The sequence below is a fragment of the Alligator mississippiensis genome, chromosome 3 (assembly GCF_030867095.1).
Source record: "Alligator mississippiensis isolate rAllMis1 chromosome 3, rAllMis1, whole genome shotgun sequence".
In the NCBI taxonomy this organism is placed as follows: domain Eukaryota; kingdom Metazoa; phylum Chordata; order Crocodylia; family Alligatoridae; genus Alligator; species Alligator mississippiensis.
The window spans coordinates 276,976,657-276,995,891 of record NC_081826.1 but is presented as its reverse complement, the minus strand read 5'-3'; the positions used below and the strand labels follow the sequence as shown (position 1 = coordinate 276,995,891).

At 44.7% G+C, this 19,235-nt stretch overlaps 1 protein-coding gene across 1 annotated transcript in view; it reads right to left on the bottom strand.

Annotated features, from left to right (window-relative positions):
* Positions 1-16,058, bottom strand: part of RICTOR (RPTOR independent companion of MTOR complex 2) — a 173,568-nt gene extending 157,510 nt beyond the window's left edge. Inside the window, exons 1-2 of the mRNA XM_006276624.4 lie at positions 15,979-16,058; positions 15,849-15,896 (exon numbers count right to left, since the gene is read on the bottom strand). Coding sequence (XP_006276686.1) covers positions 15,849-15,896; positions 15,979-16,027 — 97 coding nt within the window. The 5' untranslated portion in view covers positions 16,028-16,058. The remainder of the gene's footprint in view (positions 1-15,848; positions 15,897-15,978) is intronic.
* Positions 16,059-19,235: the final 3,177 nt, after the last annotated feature.

Here is a 19,235-nt window from a genome sequence, read left to right as displayed (position 1 = left end):
TAAATTTGAACTCATCCTGTATTCAGGTAAATACAGTAGTTGTATCTCAACAGTTTACAAATTCCATTCTTACCAAAAAAATTTAAACAACAACAAAAATACAAAACTCCTCTGTGGTACATACCAACAAGTTTCAAGTATAACTGCTACTTCAGCTCCCCAGCTATTTGAAAGGGCACACAAACCCAAGAATAAATTCAATATAATTGTAAAATGTCAACAGAAGGAAATTAGATTCTAAATAAATCAATAGCGAGCCCAGTTCTACAAGGTGGTGACTGCTCTAAGAAGTCACTTCCATAACTAGAATTGAGAACATAATGCTGTACAGGATCAAATGCAATAACCCTGTTTTCCATTATGGATATATGTCTATACCACAGCAGTTACTTAAATGCTGCAAACTTGGCAAGCCATTTGGGTGTCCCTCTGCAGCTGCTCTCAAGACTCCAGTCTCCAGCTCAATTGAGATCTTCTACTGAGAAGGTTCCTAGATCTGGTTCACTAGGCTTGGAACACGAATATTAATGATTTAGAGGATGGGATTGAGTGCACAGTTAGCAAATATGCAGATTACACCAAATTAGGTGGACACTTTGGAGGACAGGATTAGGATTCAGAACAACCTTAAACTTTAAAAGTGGCCCAAAATTAATCACATTAATTCAGTAAGGATAAACAAAGTCCAACTTTCTGGATGGAATGATCACAATCAATTATAGTCTATAATTTAGTAATTTTAATACTTTTAGTATGTTCTGGCACCACAATTGAGCAATGGAATTAAAAATAAATCCATAACAATGATTCACTATAGGAAAAATCATACTTCTTGGAGGAAAAAAAATGTAATTTATAGGCTGTACACATTGTCCATGTGATAGCGTTTCAAAATTATGACACTGAAAAGTACAGTGGGATTTAGTGTTACAAGAAGTAGAAAAAGTAACTGAGAATAAAGAATGTTTGTGTCTGTTTGTTTTCCCAATAACCGTTCCAATTTTTCTTTATTCCTTTTACTTGTTAATACACCAATGTTTCTTCTAATTATGTAGACATTCCCAGCCTAAATGATCCTTATGATAAACTCCAGCTTTTGAGGTGAATCAGCCACTGACCCCAAAACAGGAATAAACTCTGCCTTATACTCTGTCATATGACAGGAAAGCCCCTGATAACGCTGGCAGACAGCCAGTCTGCTGATCACATGTAGAAAAAAAAAAAGGCCCTTTGCCTGGCAAGGGCAGGATAGCAGGAGGGGTGTGACAGCATCTCCCAAATCCTGTATTAATACTCAGAAACCATCAGAAAGCAGCAAACGGAGCAGGAAACCCCTAGATTATAATGCACCTACCACAAGCTAGCCATCTCCCCAAAAAGATGTTAAAAACCACCAAATCTCAAGATGGGGTCTTCAATGATGTACTGATGACAGCTTTTCTTTGGTCCAATCTGTAGCATCACAGATGTGTCAAGGATATCCAGTTTCCCTTTTACCTCTTAAAATCATCTCCTCCTTTACAGCAGTAGGGAAAACAAACTGATAATTACTGATAATTATATTAACAAGTTTCACAACTGAAACTATACAGGAATTTTTACCAAAAAATAATCTTTGTAAGTAAATTTCAATGCAGAAACAACTACTATATTGAAAAAATAACCTGCTACCTTAACAAGCATAACATCTGAAACACTGGGCTTATGGAGATGATAACCTCAGCAGTCTCATGTTTATGGAACTTAGCTCCTTTTTTCATGCAGAGCTTTGATTCTCATAATAAACAGCTCCAGATTTTTCCCTTGTACATATGAAAAGAAATAAAAATTACTGGGTTAAATTATGACATTATCAGACCTCGAAAAGCTAATAAGTGAACAAGGTACAGAGACATCAACTTGCGACAGAGAGCATCAACTTTAAGAAAACATGTTTTAAGTTCATATACTTGTTCTTAATCTGCACCTCACAATTTTGGTGCATTTACAGTCACATTTTACTTTTTCTTAACTGATCTTCCCCACAGCCTGTGAGCAATCCACAAACGGGAAATAGTTTCAACTGTACAGAAGATCAAGAAAATGGTATCATACATTCAACACACAAGAGAAACAAGCTAAAAAGAAACATATGTTTTCTCTTTTAGGTATAGTAAAGTTGTGCGTACTGATGAAGCTTAAGTATCTACTGCTTTAACTTCCTTCTACTGGTCTGAAATGTCTTGTGTATACGCACAAGCTGTTCTTCATTTATGATAGTCTGGCCTTAAATCAAAGAGGCTACTCCAGATCAACACCAATGCAACTCTGTGCCAGCAGGAATCAAACTGATTTAAATGCAGTGTGGGCACATATATGCCGGTTCCCTTTAACTTACCCAGTGTTGTCCAACATTTCACACCTGAAGTGATGTTGCACTCCAAAGCTCGGCACCCTTGGCTGTAAGGCGCAATCTACTCAAATATCACTGGCAAAACAAATCAAGTACCACGTTAGTACCTTAAAAGGCACAATCATCATTTCTAAGAAAATACAAATTTCTCCGTGCTTTCATTCCTATATCTCAGACATCTACCTGGGGCCACACAAAAGTTGGCCACTTTACTGCTTGGTGGGGACAAACAGGCACGGTCCTGATTGTCAAAGAGTTGCTGAAATGTCATGGCTTACCAGGAGATAGCCAAGCAGATGGCCAAGCTCAGATATTCTAAAAACAAAATGTACTGCTGGAACAAGCTTAAGGAACGTAGATAAAAATACTGACACAGGAAGGGCCACAACAGTACCTCTGGGAATACTAAAGATATTTTCCTTTCCAAAAGGGCTTTGCAAAACTTCACTCGATCTAGACCAGGGGTGCTCAACCTCCAGCCCATGGGACAAATGTGGCCTGACAAACCATCGTATCTGGCCCATAGGTTTCCTCATGGGTCAGGAAATTTGGTGGAGGGAGAACGGTGGCCATTAATACCATCACTGGCCCCCACTACCAAATTCCCAAGCCTCACACAGTGGGTTGGAGCCTGGCTACACCCCCTTCCCTCCATCCCCCTCCCCCCGCACGAGGTTTGATCCGAGCCAGGCCACGCCTTCTCCCCACCCCCTTGCAGCTTGATCAGAGCTGGGCCACACCCCCTCCTGCCATTCAGATCAGCTGGTGCCTGGCCACACCTGTTCCCTGCATGGCTGGATCAAGGCAGGGCCACGCCCCCTCTGCCCAGCTCGACTGGAGTTGGGCTATGCCCCCCATGGCCAGATGGGGTCCTGCTACAACTGCCCTATGCATCAGATCTGGACCTTAGCCAGGTCCCGCCCACTAATGGACTGGGATCGGCCCATCCAGCCCACTAGCCAAAAACACTGACACTACCGATCTATACTGTCAGTGAACAAGAAGGATACTGAAAGGAGATCTTTGTCCTTGTCATGTCTGTGGACAATCACCCAGAGAAGCATTTTTGCAAAACTCTCAGAATTATAGAAAATTAGGGTTGGAAGGGACCTCAGGAGGTCATCTAGTCCAGTCCCCTGCTCAGAGTAGGACCAGCTCCAACTAGATCATCCCAGCGAAAGCGTTGTCAATTCTAGCCGGGTCTTAAAAACCTACAAGGATGCAGATTACACAACCACTCTGAGTAACCAGTTCCAGTGTTTTACTACCCTCCTCATAAGAAAATTCTTCTTAATATGTAACCTAAACTTCCCTTACTGGCAACCTGAGACCATTGCTCCTTGTTCTGTCAATTGCCACCACTGAGAACAGCCTAGCTCTATCCTCTTTCAAACCCTCCTACAGGTAGTTGAAGGCTGCTATTAAACCCCCTTTCAGTCTCCTCTTCTATAGACTAAATAAACCCAGTTCCTTCAGGCTCTCCTCATAAGTCATGTCCCCCAGCCTCCTCACCATTTTTGTTGCCCTCTGCTGGACTCTCTCCAATTCGTCCACATCATTCTTGTAGTGGGAGGCCCAAAACTGAACACAGTACTCCAGATGTGACCTCACCAGTGCTGAACAGAGTGGAAGAACCACTTCCCTTGCCCTGATGGCAACCAGGGGCGATGCATAGGGGGTGCACAAGGGTGCACATGCACCGCCTGCAAAAAGGTGCTGCCAACACTGTTGGCAGTGCCTGTGGGCGATCACTGCTTGCCACCCCAGTGCTGGCACTGCCGGCAGCGTCTGCAGGCAGTCCACAATTACCCCAGGCCACTGCTGCCCCTGCCGGCGGCGCCTGCGGTGGTCACCAACCCCCGGTCAGTGCTTCACCTCCCCACCGCCAACAGTGCCAGCGGGGTCTGAGAGAGCTCCCTGCTCACCACCACCACGCCTCCCAGCTGCCAGCAGCACACACCATTCATGCTGACAATAGTCCCATCAATGCAGCCCAGGATTCTGTTAGCATATTCAACTTACTGTCCACTATAACCACTAGGTCATTTTTCTGCAGAGCTACTGCTTAGCCAGTCAGGCTCCAGCCCGTGTTGGTGCATGGGACTGTTCTGTCCTGAGTTCAGGACTTTCCACTGATCCTTGTTGAACCTCATGAGATTTCTTTTGGCCCAATCCCCCAATTTGTCTAGGTCACTCTGAATCCTAACGTTTTTCAGGTATGTTTAAATGTTGTCATTAGTGCTTAGAAATAGGTTGATAAAAGTCATAGGTAAGGGTAAAAATGTCCATTCTGTTTTTCTCATCTCATAACTTCGCCAATCTGCTTTAAGTACCTGATCTTTCTATCCCCTCCAGTATTCACCACCATCTCTGCTAACTTCCCCACCCAAAACTGTTCTTACAGTCCAAATTTACTACCACGACTACTTTTTCCTGGATTAAAAATGGCAAAATGCTTCACTCAGGGGTCCACATGAATGGCCAGCCAAGCCCTGATCCCACCACATGGGGTCAGCTGTCCAAAATCAGAATCCCGCCCATTTTCCGCAGCACACTTCTGAAGCAGGGCTTCCTTTCATAAGACTCTCTTCTTGACATTCCAAAAAAGTACTCGCTGTCAAAACAAACAAACAAACAAACAAAAACCCAATGATTTACAGTAATCAAAACTTCAAAACACTTAGCTAATAACCAAGGGTGTACTGATATTTTTTTTGGCCAATACCAATGGTCAGTTATTAACCTGCCATATTGGTTGATACTGATCTGATGGCTGATATGCAGCCCTACAGTTTGGAGAGCAGTGCCTGGCTGGTAAATCTGTGGCTGAGAAGGGGCGGTGGGGGCAGATTGAGACCCCCATGGTGAAAGAGGGAATGGGGCAGGTGCTGCCCTGCCAGGACAGGGTGGGACGCAGCCTGGAGCCATAGGCAGCTTGTTCAGAGGTCGCAGGGAGGTGGGGAGGGGCACCCCTGGAGGAGGCATGAGAGGCATGTGCCCCCCCAGATTTGTGCACAGGGCAAGGGCAGGCTGCCTACTGTGGGCTTGGGGATTGTGCTGGTCTCTTTGTGGCATGGCGGGCTGGGAAGGCTTTTGGGGTGGATATAGCCTACCCTGTAGCCCCCCCCCCCCCCCCCAAGTCATTGCTGCCTGCCCTGCCCCCACCCATCCCCAAAGCACAGCCCTGCTGCCGGAAAGAGGCCAGAGCAGCCCCCGACACTGTAGTGGGCAGCTCATCCTCGCCCCCCACAAGTCTGGGGGTCAACATGACCCCCATGCCTTCCCCAGGGGTGCACACAGAGGCAGGGAGCCACTCTGCTCCCCCCCCCCCCCCGAGCTGCCTGTGACTATCCCATACCCTGCCCTGCCCCACCTGGACAGCACTTGCTCCTGCCCCACTTCCTCCCTCACTGCGGGGGCCTTGATCTACCCTCCCACAACAATCCCCCCCCCCCCCAACTCACCAGCCAGACACTGTTCTCCAGGCTGCTGGGCTGCATTCCTGGCCTCACGCAGACTGTGGTTACGTCCACGCATGCGGCATTTATCACTGACATCAATTGGGTACACCAGCCAAAAAAAAGCTGATTGCCAATAATGTCAATTTTCCTTTATCCAGTGCCAATCCAAAACGAACTGATACATCGGAGCACCTCTACCTATGACTCTCAGACTTAAAAGCCAGTTTTAAGGTAGATTACTCATTGTCATCCACTATTATTTCAGACAGCAGTCCAACTCTCATTTAACTTAAACATTAAAAGACAAAGTAGATTTTCAGGACATCCAATAAAACTGGTAATCCCTCACCATTTCAGCAGCAGCTATGGAACCATCCAATCAACCAGATATGCATGTCAGACTTATCTTTAGCCCTCTTGCAGAGTGATGGCCTTCTCTGCTTTACAGAACATGTTCCAAGCTAAGACTCTCCGCTGTTAGTATTTGTAATAATATTATCATTCAGTAAAAAATTTCTCTTTTCCAATATAACAAATTCTTTTCTTCTACACCTCCAATGCAGAAATTAAGCAAATATTCCATATACTGTTCACCATCGTCTACCAGGACTCAAAACTGCTGACTTTGTACAAACTATTGGTAAAATATGCAAAAACAATGCAAGGATGGGCAAAAATTAGGGAAAAGACATTTCTTTTTGAAAATGTTAGGTTGACTGAAAATTATAGCTATACGGCTATAATTATAACTGGGATGCATTTCCTTGCCCAGACTACGGCACAAAGGCCTTCTAAAAATTACTAAATACCTCGTTGTTTTAAAAAAAGAGGGGGTAGGGAAGAGAAAGAACTGCTACAAATTCACTAGACAGGTAAGATCTAGAAAACCACCAAAGGACAAATCAGTGAAGAAGGAAGTTACTGAAGGGTGGACATGCAAAGACAACAACAACAGAAAGATACAAAAGCAGGTGACTGAACTTCCAAGTGCAAAGGTTCATCTCACCTCCTGAGCTATCATTTACTACGTGTTGTAACAAACAAAAAACACATGATACTGAGGATGCTTTTTATCCCTCTCTCCTCAAAAGACCCCTAACAACCATCTACCTACCCCACAGCACAGCAGCAAAAGTATTAAAAACACTATAAAACACATCTCACACATTTTATATAGTTACAACTCACATCCTTAGTAATATCCAAGGGCACAAACAGAAGAACAAGTACACTGTTTTAGAGGCTGGGGGATAACTCACTTCTTGGAAACGCACACCAGCCGACCTGGTCTTGTTGGTCTGCCTGTGAAGCTAACTCACAGGAAGTTACCTCTGAATTAAAAATAAACTTCATCTTCACTTACTATCGGTTAGGGGCAGAGAGATTCAACTGTTACACCAGATTCAGGTGCCTTGTGGTCCATATACACATACTTATAAGACTGCATAACTGTTTTGCCCTTCTACCGTAACTCTCTCTGATCAGCCACAGGTTCTTTACGCATTGGTCTATTTTGACAGTGACAGGCTGATCAAAATTTTGTTTTTTCTTAGTAACATTTCTTTCTAGTTGTTAAAAGAGTAATATATTTATTTAAAAATAAGAAAGGTAAGTTTATTAAACAAGCATTTATTAATGATGTTAACTATGCGGTCTGAGAGTCATGTAAGTACATCAATATCTGGTGGTTTTTGCTAAAGTGCAAAAGTTATTCAAACTATGTTCTGGAAACATTAGGTACTACATAGTAGAAAGGTAAGCTGCATATTACACAAACTGGATTGATGCTCTAGTTCTGGAAGTGCAGGCACAGAGCATCTGTAACCCCCTCCACCTCATCATTCAGTTTGAACAGCCAAAAAAACAAACAAACTGAAAAGATTAGGAGCCCAGGAAACAAGACTTATGAAGAAAGGCTGAAAGAACTAGGGCTTGAAGATGAGAGGACTGGGGCAGGATTTGATAACAGCCTTCAGATACCTGAAGGGCAATTATAGAAAGGATGAAGACTGGCTTTTTTTCTATGGCTGTAGGGGACAGGACTAGAAGCAATGGCCTCAAGCTGAAGCAGAGGAAATTTAGGTTGGAGATCAGGAGGATCTTTCTAACTATGAAGGCAGTCAAGCATTGGAAAAGGCTGCCTAGAGGAATTGTGGAATCCTCATCCTTGCACATTTTCAAGAGCAGGTTAAACAGACACTTGTTCAGGATGGTTTAAGTCAGGGATGATTCTGCCTAAGCAGGGAGCTGGACTAGATGACTTTGTAAGGGCCCTTCCAGCCCTGCTTCTCCGTGATCCTGCTGTTGACAATCTTTCCAACAAGTCTAGGTACACACATACCATTCACAACTGGCAACTGCCTTCAGCAATCACTTCCCCTTTGGTCTTTCAAGATGTCACATAAAATGCAATATGCAAAGAATGTATTGGAAATACATCTTATAAGCACCGAGCTGCATCAGGCACTTCTTCACATGCTTTTCAACTTCTCAAGTGGCCTTTCTATATACCACCTTCAGCTATTCACAGGTATAATTACGCAGTTTGTTACTCATGTTAAGATTTCTACTTGAAGGCTTCATACGCAAGGAAAGCAGAAAGTAATGTGGGTTACCCAGAAAGATGCAAGCATCTCAATGCTGGACCTGGACAAGAATGCCTTGCATTCAAAACCTTGCTGAACTTTATTGGACCAACTTCCTAGTTAAAATAATAAATATTACCCCCCTCCCCCCAAATCTTTGACTCTTGCATAATTCCTGGACCATCATAGCTACATCACACTAACACTACCATATTTTACTGTGTGTTCCACTATACCTCAACAATGATTATTTCTGTTGTGCCTTCATATGTGACAACTGTTATGAAAGACTGCAATTGTGCATCCACTTCTTCCCCCCAAAATATAGGACCAATTTGTTGTAAAACATAGCTTAAATTTTAAGAAGAAATGCTGTGGATTCTTTAAATGGTGGAGGAAAAAAAAGGAGGGAGAAGGAAGGGATTCTCCAAGTCACTGGTGGCTCAACCTTTTTACCCAGTGGGCCAGAAGAGTGGTATAGTGCCAGTTCACAGGCCAAATCAGACCCCTGACACCAGAATCAAACCCATGCACCAGGACTAGGGCCTCATGCCACCATGCATGAGGTATGACTCTGTGCCAGGGGCCCAACCTGGCCCACAGGCTGGGGGTTGAGCACTTCTGCTCTAAGGCATTTTTATGCCCATTTTCTCAAACTCTTACTCTGAAAGAAAGCAGCAAGGAGTCCCATGGTCTCTGTATTTGTATTTTAGGTATAAGACAAGTAGTTTGTGATATCAGAGGATGAAAGAATCAGCTAATCAAGAAATTTGTTAAACAAAGAAACATCTTCAAAACCACTCTCTTTGTATGTATAACCAATGAAATTGTTGATCCTGGGCTTTAGGTGCTTAAGATAATTAAAAGCATAATGTCAAGAAGTTGTCAGTTTCTTGTGTTCTCTAAAACCAGAAAATAATGATGCCACTGTACATACTAGGGCTGTGTGAAATAGCTGTGTTTCTATTTAGTTTTGGATTTGGCCGTTTTGGAAGACAGTGATTCATTTTGGTGTTTCGGATCACTGTCCTGTTTCGTTTCGGCTGAATCTCCTCTGAGTCTGTTTCGAATGGGCTGCAAAGGAAGCTTTGCACAGCCCTACTCAGCAGGATGGGACTGTGGGTGGCTTGTCCAGGGGACGGGGAAGGCCACTGCTCTTCATGCAGGCAAGGAGACCCCCACATGGATCTCTGATTCTTGTCACGCTGGGTCGCGGAGCAGGAAAGCAGCTCAGAGCAGCAAGGGACCCAAGATCCGTGCCAGGGTCTTCTAGTCCTGTTTTTGTTTCCCTGCAAGCCTGGCTATGAAACTCCGAAATTAACTGAAAACACTTCCAAAACGTTTCACAGCCTTCCAATTCATTTTAGAGCCTTCCATTTCGATTCAGATTCAGAATTTTGGGTGCCGAAATGGCCCGAAACACCTCCAAGATTAAATGGCTGCCAAAATTTCACACAGCCCTAGTATGTACTACGAACAGCTCTTATTATGTCTAGAGATGTGAAATCTGGTGCTCGGGAGCAGCATGGGACACCCTGGAGCCTGATGCCCACATGCAAAACTAGTTGGTGGCAGCACAGGGCCCTCAGAGCTCAAACCCTGCACACAGGACTGGTCAGACATGACACGGGGTCCCAGACCCCCATCCCTACATGCAGAGCAAGGCAGGGGCAGCACTGGGCCCCTAAAGCCTGATCCTGGTTTGTCAGGCTGAAAGAGGCAGCACAGGGCCTCCGGAGCCCTATCTCACTCCACGCAGGACCAGGTAGAGGTAATGTGGGGCACCCAGAGCCTGATCCCAGTCCATGGGGCCTGATTTAGCCTGTGGACTGGCCCCATGCCCTCATTTGGCCCACAGGACCAGAAGATTGAGCACCACTGGTCTAGAGGATTAGAATTCAAAAGAGGAAGGTCCCTTAAAGACAACTGCTATTAAAAGATCTCTTCCCAAAGAATGGGATTTCAATTCCACTACTGACTATAAATTTGACAAGATAGTAGGTAGGCTTGTCAAACAGGCAGACTGTAGATTACTGAAGGCTCTGAATCTTAAAGCCAACGCCTTCAGCTCCCAAAAAAACCTGATGCAATGTGTCTCCAAGAGATGCATGTAAAAGGAGTTACCACATTTGCTTAAAGTTAATGTCCAGTTAGATTTCACTGAGTGAGACTCAAAGCAAAATACATCACAGTAACCTTGGATTGCAATAGTTTATTACAGGACCTAAAAAATAAGCACTGAGGACATCAGCAGGTGTCTAGGTTCTAGACTCCAGCTTGGAATCATTTGTAAAATACTCAAAATGTCAATGTGGATTTACCTAGTGTAACAAGATTTCCCATAAACTGGCCCTAATGCAGAGGACAGCCACTGGTCCTAAAGTAGAAATTAATTGACCAAAGTTCTATTACTTGCATTATGCAAGATGTTAAGCTAAATTATTACAATGGCCTCTCTCCTGGCCTTAAAATTCTAAGGGTTTGATTTCACTACATCTTATACCATATGGTGATCCAGCCATAATCTTACATTCCAATACAAAAACTATTGTAGATTAGGCCAAATGCAAATAAATTGGCTTTAAAGTATATCTTAACCGACTTTTGCTGTCACCTTAATGGTGCCAGCTTTTCTTTGGTCTCCTCTTCCAAGAAAGGTTCCATCTTCATTAACACTTCGGAGGATGGAATTAAATGTCTCATCTGCAGATTTAGGAAAAGTACCAAGCAGGGTAGAGCTTTGGATGACAGGTTTAGGATCCAAAATAACCTTGAATACTTGGAAAAGTGGTCTGTAATAAACTGGATGAAATTTAACAGTCAAATACAGAAATACGAAGTGATGAATGACTAGCTAGACTCTAATACTGCAGAACGAGACCTGGGTGGTTTAGTGGGCTACATGTTGAATATGAGTCAGTGGTACATTATCATTGCAAAAACAGCTAACAGACTACTGAGATGCATTAGTGCATCACATGCAAGTCACAATGTGGTTCTTCCACTCTATTCAGTATTAGTGAGGCCTACCAGGGGTGCTGTGCACAGTTCGGAGCATCACAACTCAAGAAAGTTGCCGCCAAATTGACAAGAGTCCACGGATTGCAACAAACATCATCTAACATGTAGAAAACACAAACATAAGGAAAGATTAAAAGAATGGAGATTAAACAGAGATTATTTAGGCAGGAGAAAAGCATTTCTTTTCAGGTATTTATAAGAGTCAGGATACAAAGAGGGATGTTCTAAGGAGGATGGTGATCAACTATTCTGTTTGTTCTGTCCCCTGTAGACACAGAAATTAGTTTAAATTGGAAAAAGGTGCATTAGGTAGAATTTAACCATACTTTAATTACCTGGGTAATTAAGCACTGGAACAGATTATCTGGAGAGACTATGGAATCTCCATCACTGAGGGCACATCTACATGTTCATTAACATGCTTTTGGTAATGCCCATTAAATTTACTACATATCTCCAATGTGAGGTACTAGAAAAAAGCATATTAGCCTATTTTAATGAGCATCAGCAAAAGTGGGGTTTTTTTGTGATGCTTTCATGTGCATTAAAATAGGCTAATGCACATTAAAGCACATGTATGGACACAACCTGAAAATTTTCAAGCGCAGATTAAATGGCTGGAATAGTTTAGACAGAAATGTTCCTGCCTTGAACAGGAAATGGGTCTGGATGATTCTATAAATGATTACGATTCTATAAATTCTTACCATATTCTAGCCATGCAGTAGTCTGGAGACCATCTGAAGTTTTACCTGGTATAATAAGTATTATGCTGAGGTATAAAAAACCTGAAGCCCTGCCTTTAACCAGAAGGGCAAAGAAACACCTGAACTGCTTTAGAAGTCACACAGCCTATAGTAAACCAGTATCCATTACACTGTTATTAGCTCCTTATCAATGAATCCAGTAAGAGTTAGACTAAAGATGAATCTTGTCTACTGCTCCTGTCTCATGTCTTTTTGAGGAGGTAATATTAAAAAAAAATGGTTAAAGCCTATTAATATTAGGATGGCGGATTTTGTAACCGATTGGAGGTATGATCACTTTAACTGGTCCTAAGTAACATGTTCAATTTGTGTCTGCTATCTCAATGCTTATGTTGCTGTCTAAACACATTCATATCAGTGTTTAACATCTGGAGATTGTTTTTCCTTGAACACTCAGTCCTTTTAGCAAGCATTGATTTTACTAGGAAAAAGTTAAGGGGATTTTACTGATTCTCTGAGGCAGTACATCACCACCGATATAACGGACAACGGCTCTCTAAGGAGAGTAAGAAGGGTGTGGGAGGAGCAGGCTTGAAGTAAGGGACTTAGTTAGCCATCAACCTGAGATTTGGCCATTAAAAAAAGAAAAACTAATTTACATAGTATGGGGACTTTCCAAAAAGGCCCTGTAAAATACTTGTTCGCATTACATTATTATAATTTGTTTCTAACACAATACTAGGAAGGGCTCCAACCAGATTGGTACCCAACTATACTAGGTAGTATACTCCCAGTGCATTCTAGGAAAATGTGTGGGGGTTTCTCATCCTGGTTCAGCAGGGGAAAGTGCCCAGAGAATATACATGAAGCTGATATATCATTGTTTTACATAGAAAGAACTCTATGATATCTCACTACAAAAGGCAACTGGAAGGAAGAAAGACATGCCAAAATTATACAAAACAGTCTGAGCCTGTTTGAATTATTAGCACTATTTCTGACCTAGCTACACAAAGACAACTGTGTGCAAGTCCTTGCCACATGTTTACCTGTCATTTTGGTCAAGTCAATGCTCAATTAAAATCTGCTTAGAACAAGTTATTATTCACATATATACATACATATATATACATGGAATAAGAGATGCTCATAAACAGAGGTAAATTAGTACATAGACATGAATGTACTAATTTATCAGATACTTTATTTCAGTGGTTTTCATATTTAGTTCTCTGAAAAATAAAGCTTCATTTAAAAGAGTATCAAATTATTAAAATGTTTTGCAGCAACTATGGCATATATGCAATACAATATGAGACAGACAGACAGACAGACAGACATTAAAACTATGTTTTATAACAAAGTATACAGATCCTTCTCTAAGTAAAATATCATTAAATTAATTATGTATAAAATTGCTGCTATACAAGTGGAGGAAGAAAATGAACATTCATATTGTATGCAATGATGTCTATTTCAAGTTACATAACTAGCTGTGATGTCTTGCTGGGGCACACTCGATTTGCTTCTTGGTGCCTTGGTTCTCTCTTCTATAAACTGGGAATAGTACATCTTGGAGGAACATTAGGCCTAGCACATGTTTCTAACATGAAAACATTCTAAAACAGAGGTCAGCAGTCTTTTCAGGAGACAGGCGAAAGTGACCCAGTTTCTGACAGAAGCTGGCATGCGGGTGGGCACTAGGACCCAGCCATTGCCACTGATTTTCTCCAAAGTGGCACACCGAGTGAGCCTACCCCCGATGCTTTTCCCCATAGAAGTTCCCTGCCACCAAATGCCACCAAAGCACCGCATCCTCTAGCCAGATTAAGTACCTCCATGGACCAGATGTGGCCTACTAGACACAGGTTGCCAACCCTGAGTAAATTACATTAATACCTGATCCTTATTTCAAAACTACATGCCTTCGGCAGGGAGTACAAATGAAATTCAAAGAGGTCCCATATGCAGCTCTAATTGGGGGTTTACAGCAAAATATCTGCCAATTTAAAATTACCAGAGCACACGGCATCTTTTTTCTATTATGTTACATTAAAAACGGGTATCTAAATTTGCACACAGCCAAATAACTTCTCTATTCAGCAGCACCCAAAACTGAAGTAGCAGACTCAGAGCATTGCAAAATACGATCTCTAATTTTAAAAAGACTTATAGATGCGATACAAAGTTATCAATCAATATGAAAGAAACAGGTGTCACTTCCACTACTGTTTTCTCAGAATTGGGGTATTAACGTTTAAGGTTTCACCATTCTCAGAAAATGGCAACTTCATTTTAGGTTGTGAGTAGAGTATTTCAAAACTTATACAAGGCTTATAATGACAGAAGAATAGGGTTTTGCAAGTAATCTGTAGAAGATGCCTAAATAAATAGAAAACTATGCAGTTACAAGAAATTATTGGGCATATATGGGAATCATAAATGCCCAATTCTACAAGCTTGCACATATTCTCTCTTATGCACAAGGAAACCCAAATATTGCAGGTGAAACGATCACATGCATGTTTGCAGGGTAGGGGACTTAGCAGCTCATCCGCTGGCAAAATTCTCACCAGTTCAGTTTTAGAAACCCATCTATATGATGTATTAATAGCTAGAGTTTAAAATTAAGCATTTCCTCAATTAGAAGGGTCAAAACCCTGAAAATAAACAGATCTGCTTTACAATAAATCTCTCATGACAGGGCTCATACTAGAAAACGTTCTGGTGTTGCTCTGTCACAATGACACTTAACTGACAGCCATACAGATCCCTTAAGTCAGTGGTTCCCAATCTTTGGTACGGGTGCCACCAGCACTGCGCAGACAACCTGTCACTGGTACATGTTAACAGATTTATTATAATTACTTTATATGAGAAAATCTGCTGGTGGTACTTAAGGTTTTATTGTTTTAAATTGGTGGTGCGCAATTTTTCAGAGTTTGGGAACTGCTGCCTTAAGTTATTCCCGACCAGCACCCTACTTCCATTACACTGCTGGGCCTATTTGGTCCCTTTGCTTCCATCTCTTCGGCCCTGCTGGATTTCTTGATAAGCCGCGTGCATCCAGGGTGGCGACACCACTGGGTCTTCTGAAGCAAAACACTCAACTCCTTGCAACCACAGAGGCTGAAACAGCCTCAAGTTCTCGACCTGCAGCAGCAAAGGAAACCCGCAGGGCTCAAACGCACACACGCGCACGCACATGCACAAAAAAAAATGAAAGTTACCTTTGTGCTCTCGGAGCCAATTTATTTTTTAACCCTCACAGAGAAAGCCCCTACATCCCCCCCCCCCCCTTCCCCGCCACGCTGAGGCAAGGTTTACACCCGGGAGGCCGCGATTGTGCACAGCGAAGGGCTCGGTCGCCTGCGCGGCGTGGCGGGGAAGGCCCGCGGGCGCCCACACCACCTCGGCCACCTCCACGCGTCGGGAGGGACCTTGCCGAGTACCAGCCTCCCAAGTCCCAGGGGAGCGGAGGGACGGGGAAGGGACCCATTGGGGTGTGACCGGGCGACCTGCAGCCGGGAGCGGGCGGGGTCGCTTCCCGTTAGTGCCGCAGGAGGGGAGGGGAGAGGAGGGGAGGGGAGAGGAGAGGAGAGGAGAGGAGAGGAGAGGAGAGGAGAGGAGGGCCGGGCCCCGGGGAGGGGAGGGGCTCCCGCCCGCCCGCCGGCCCCGGTACCTCGGCTGAGATCGAGCGGGACGTTCTCCTCGCCGCTGTCGTTGCGCCCTGCGGGGAGAGAAGCGACAGGGTCAGGCGGGGCGGGGGCGGCGCTCGCCCCCGGGCCGGGCCGGGCCGGGCCGGCGCTTACCTCGGATGCGGAGGTGCCGGAGCGAGCGGGCGCGGAGACTCACCGCCATGTTTACGGCCCGCAGTCACAACACCGGAAATTTCGCGCGCTCTCGCGAGAGCCGCGACCCCGCCCCGCCCCACCTAGCGCGGGTGCGTCACGCCGCCCCGCCCCGCCTCGCCGCGCACGTGGGCACGGGGGGGGGGGGGGGGGGGGTTGTCGCCGGGACGCTCAGATCTTGCAGCGCGAGGTGGGTGCGGTTTCGGCGGCTGGGTCTGTAGTGCGAGACCGTCTCGTGGACGCTGCGGATGATGGTGTTCACTGCAAAACGATCGTGCAATGCAAACAAATATGCCGAGAATCTTCTTTATCTTCCTCCCTAATTTAGCAATGAGCGATGGAGAACTGGGCGGTCCAAGTTGAAGCGTTTCTTGATTTCGAGGCCAGCGGTGGTCAGGAAGTGCTGGCAGCAAACACAAATGTCTTTAAAAATTCCCCCGTGTCATTTCTTTATTTTCTTTATCTCTGATCAGTGGGCTCAGATCAAGCGTAGCCTGTGCTTGCCTGGCAGGGGAAACGCCGTGGCCACGGAGCCTGTCTTCCTAGCCGCACCAGGAGAGACAGCTCCGCTGGCAGGGGGATAGGACCTGCAGAGGTAGTGTATAGTAAACCTCGCACCGAGCTGCTGGAGCGAGGAGGTCTTGGCTTTACGCCCACTTTATGGAAAGGGGAGGCTGCTCCCTGGCTTGCTCCTATGGCCTTAGGGCGACTGAAACTTGGGGGCATCCACCCTGCAGGTAGGATGCTCGCCAAGGGTTTTGGAACCATCTGAAGCCCCAGATGGGGGTGGAGGGTATATCCCGGTAGTAGGGCAACTTATGGCTCTGGACTGACTTGGATTTGGAATTTGTTTTGGTTCATTCAGCTTGCACTACAGAATTTTTTTTAAAAAAATTCTTAATTCCCTACGTATGGGGACTTTTTGCCATCTTTAATTTTCCCTGAGCCTGAGGGAGGGCGTGTGAGCTGGAAAGTTTGCAGAAAAAGATAATTTTTTTGCAGTTTCTTGGTCTAATAAAAGGGATCATCTCTGAACCAAGATGTCTTTCCATCTCAGACCAACATGGCTGCTGAATGCATCCTTTAAAAATTACCCTGTATTTTGAGCACCCTTAGTGTTATTGATTGTACATCATACAAGGGTTGAGATATTGTACAAATATGATGATTACATCTCGCAACACTGACTGGGAACAGATGAACAGCAAAATGAGCGGGAGTGAGTGTCAAAGGTTGATGACGTGCTCCAAGAGGGGGCACCAAGCAGAGCACCCCCACAGTGTCCACTGGGCCTCCGACCCACCCAAGGAGCCAGTGGGCACTGCCCAGTCAAACCGCCCAAAGATGTGAGAGGATAAGGGATAGGAAAGTGGCCCTGCAGTCACTGGGGGTCCCCCTGGACAAAACCTTCTTCCTGGTTAGCAGACCTGGACGCAGGCATGGGCGAACCAGGCAGCCGCCCGGGGCCCAGACAGGGGGGCCTGAAAATGAAAAAAAAATTACAATTGCAAAAAAAAGTTTTACTATTGCGCATATATGGGACTGACAATGTTATCAGTTGAGAATGAGCTACTGAAAGACATCAGTACCACAGATGAAATAAAGACTTTTGCAACAAGTCCAATTATTATCAGTATCTCTGGCGAAGGGGGGCCTGATACTAAAAGTTTGAGTGAAGCCACTGCTATTAGAAGAGAGGAAGTGCAAGTGTGGGAGAAGAGGGACTATGAGACAGGATGATTAGCTGTGGTTGTAAAGCTATTTTTGTAAAGCCGCCAGAAGTCTAGATATGGCATTGCTGGTTAGGTTGATGGCTAGCTTGGCTAGGGCCAGGAGGATGGTGGCCAAGAGGTCCTGGGATTTGGTGGGGCCAGGGATGAAGAGCATGTAAACAAAAAGATGCAGGGATTAGTGCAGCTAGAACCTCAGCTGGAGGCTTTGGAGGAGGTGATGAAGGGGCTGCAGCCTGCCATACTTGAGACAGGCGTGTGCCAGGGTCTCCCTCTGCTCACAAAAAGGCAGGTGTTACAGAAATCTGAAGCACACCTGATACATGCCAGTAGAAACAGCTTTGGAGGAGCTACCAGCTGAGGTCCCAGATTGCTTGCAGGATCAGCGTGGAGTACAGGGATGGAGTATAGGCTTGACCCTGCTGAGGGTGTCCTGTCACTTGGTATCTGCTCCTGTGTGACACAAGGGACTAAGCAAGGTGTCAGGCCCTTCGTGGCTTCTCTTATTAAAGAGGGGGCTTATGGTTTGACCCAAGAAATGGAAGTTCTTATGTGGGCTCCCCTTACTGAGGAGGCTGTGCAGCTGGACACTGACTTCCTCTGGCATCATTCAGCCCCTGCAGGGACATGTTGGTCTGTCCTGTGAAATGACTTGTCCCTTTTATTTGGGGGTTTTTAATGAGGTTTCCCCAATTGCTTTTCCCTTTTTCTGTGTGTGCTTTAGGCCAGTGTTTCTCAACCTGTGGGTCGTGACCCAAAAGTGAGACAAGAATACAGGAAAGGGTCGCAAACAAACTATAAAAATAGATTCTCCTTTAAGGAGAAAAATGTGAGAAACCATGAGTTTTCCCTTGCAGGGTGGCAGAGATTTCCAGCCAGCGAGGGGCTGCTTGCCTCCCTGCCCTTCCGCACACCTTCCCTTGCCCCACACACTGGGGGGCTGTGGGCAGGGGGCAGTGGGTCAGGACTGGCCACTGATGTGTACAAATGGGTCCTGGTACAAAAAAAGGTTGGGAACCACTGCTCTAAGATGAGACATACATACATCCCTTGATCCATCACACATCTAGTTTCATCAGACATCCATCACTCATTCAGTTGCATGTGTACATCCATGGGTTCTGTGTGCAATATGCTTTTCAGAGCATTTGATTTTTAGAGATGTGAAATGAGAACACGATACCTTAGAATCAACCCAGGGTGGAAAAATTTTATTTTGTTCCTAAGTGATATCATGGGTTACATGTCAACAATATCCTCCATTGATGCATTTCTTTTAGCTGTTTTTATAAAATACACTTCTTTTACCAACCCCCCCCCTCCCCCATTGATCACAGGGACTCCTATCACAAAAACACCATGTTTTTTACTTGTCCCATTCAGGCAAAGGTCTAAATCAACAAACATGCCTTACATTGTGCCCTGAAGGTCAGGATGAACAACAAACAAAAACAATTCTTGCCTTCAAGGCCTTCCAACCTCCAGGAG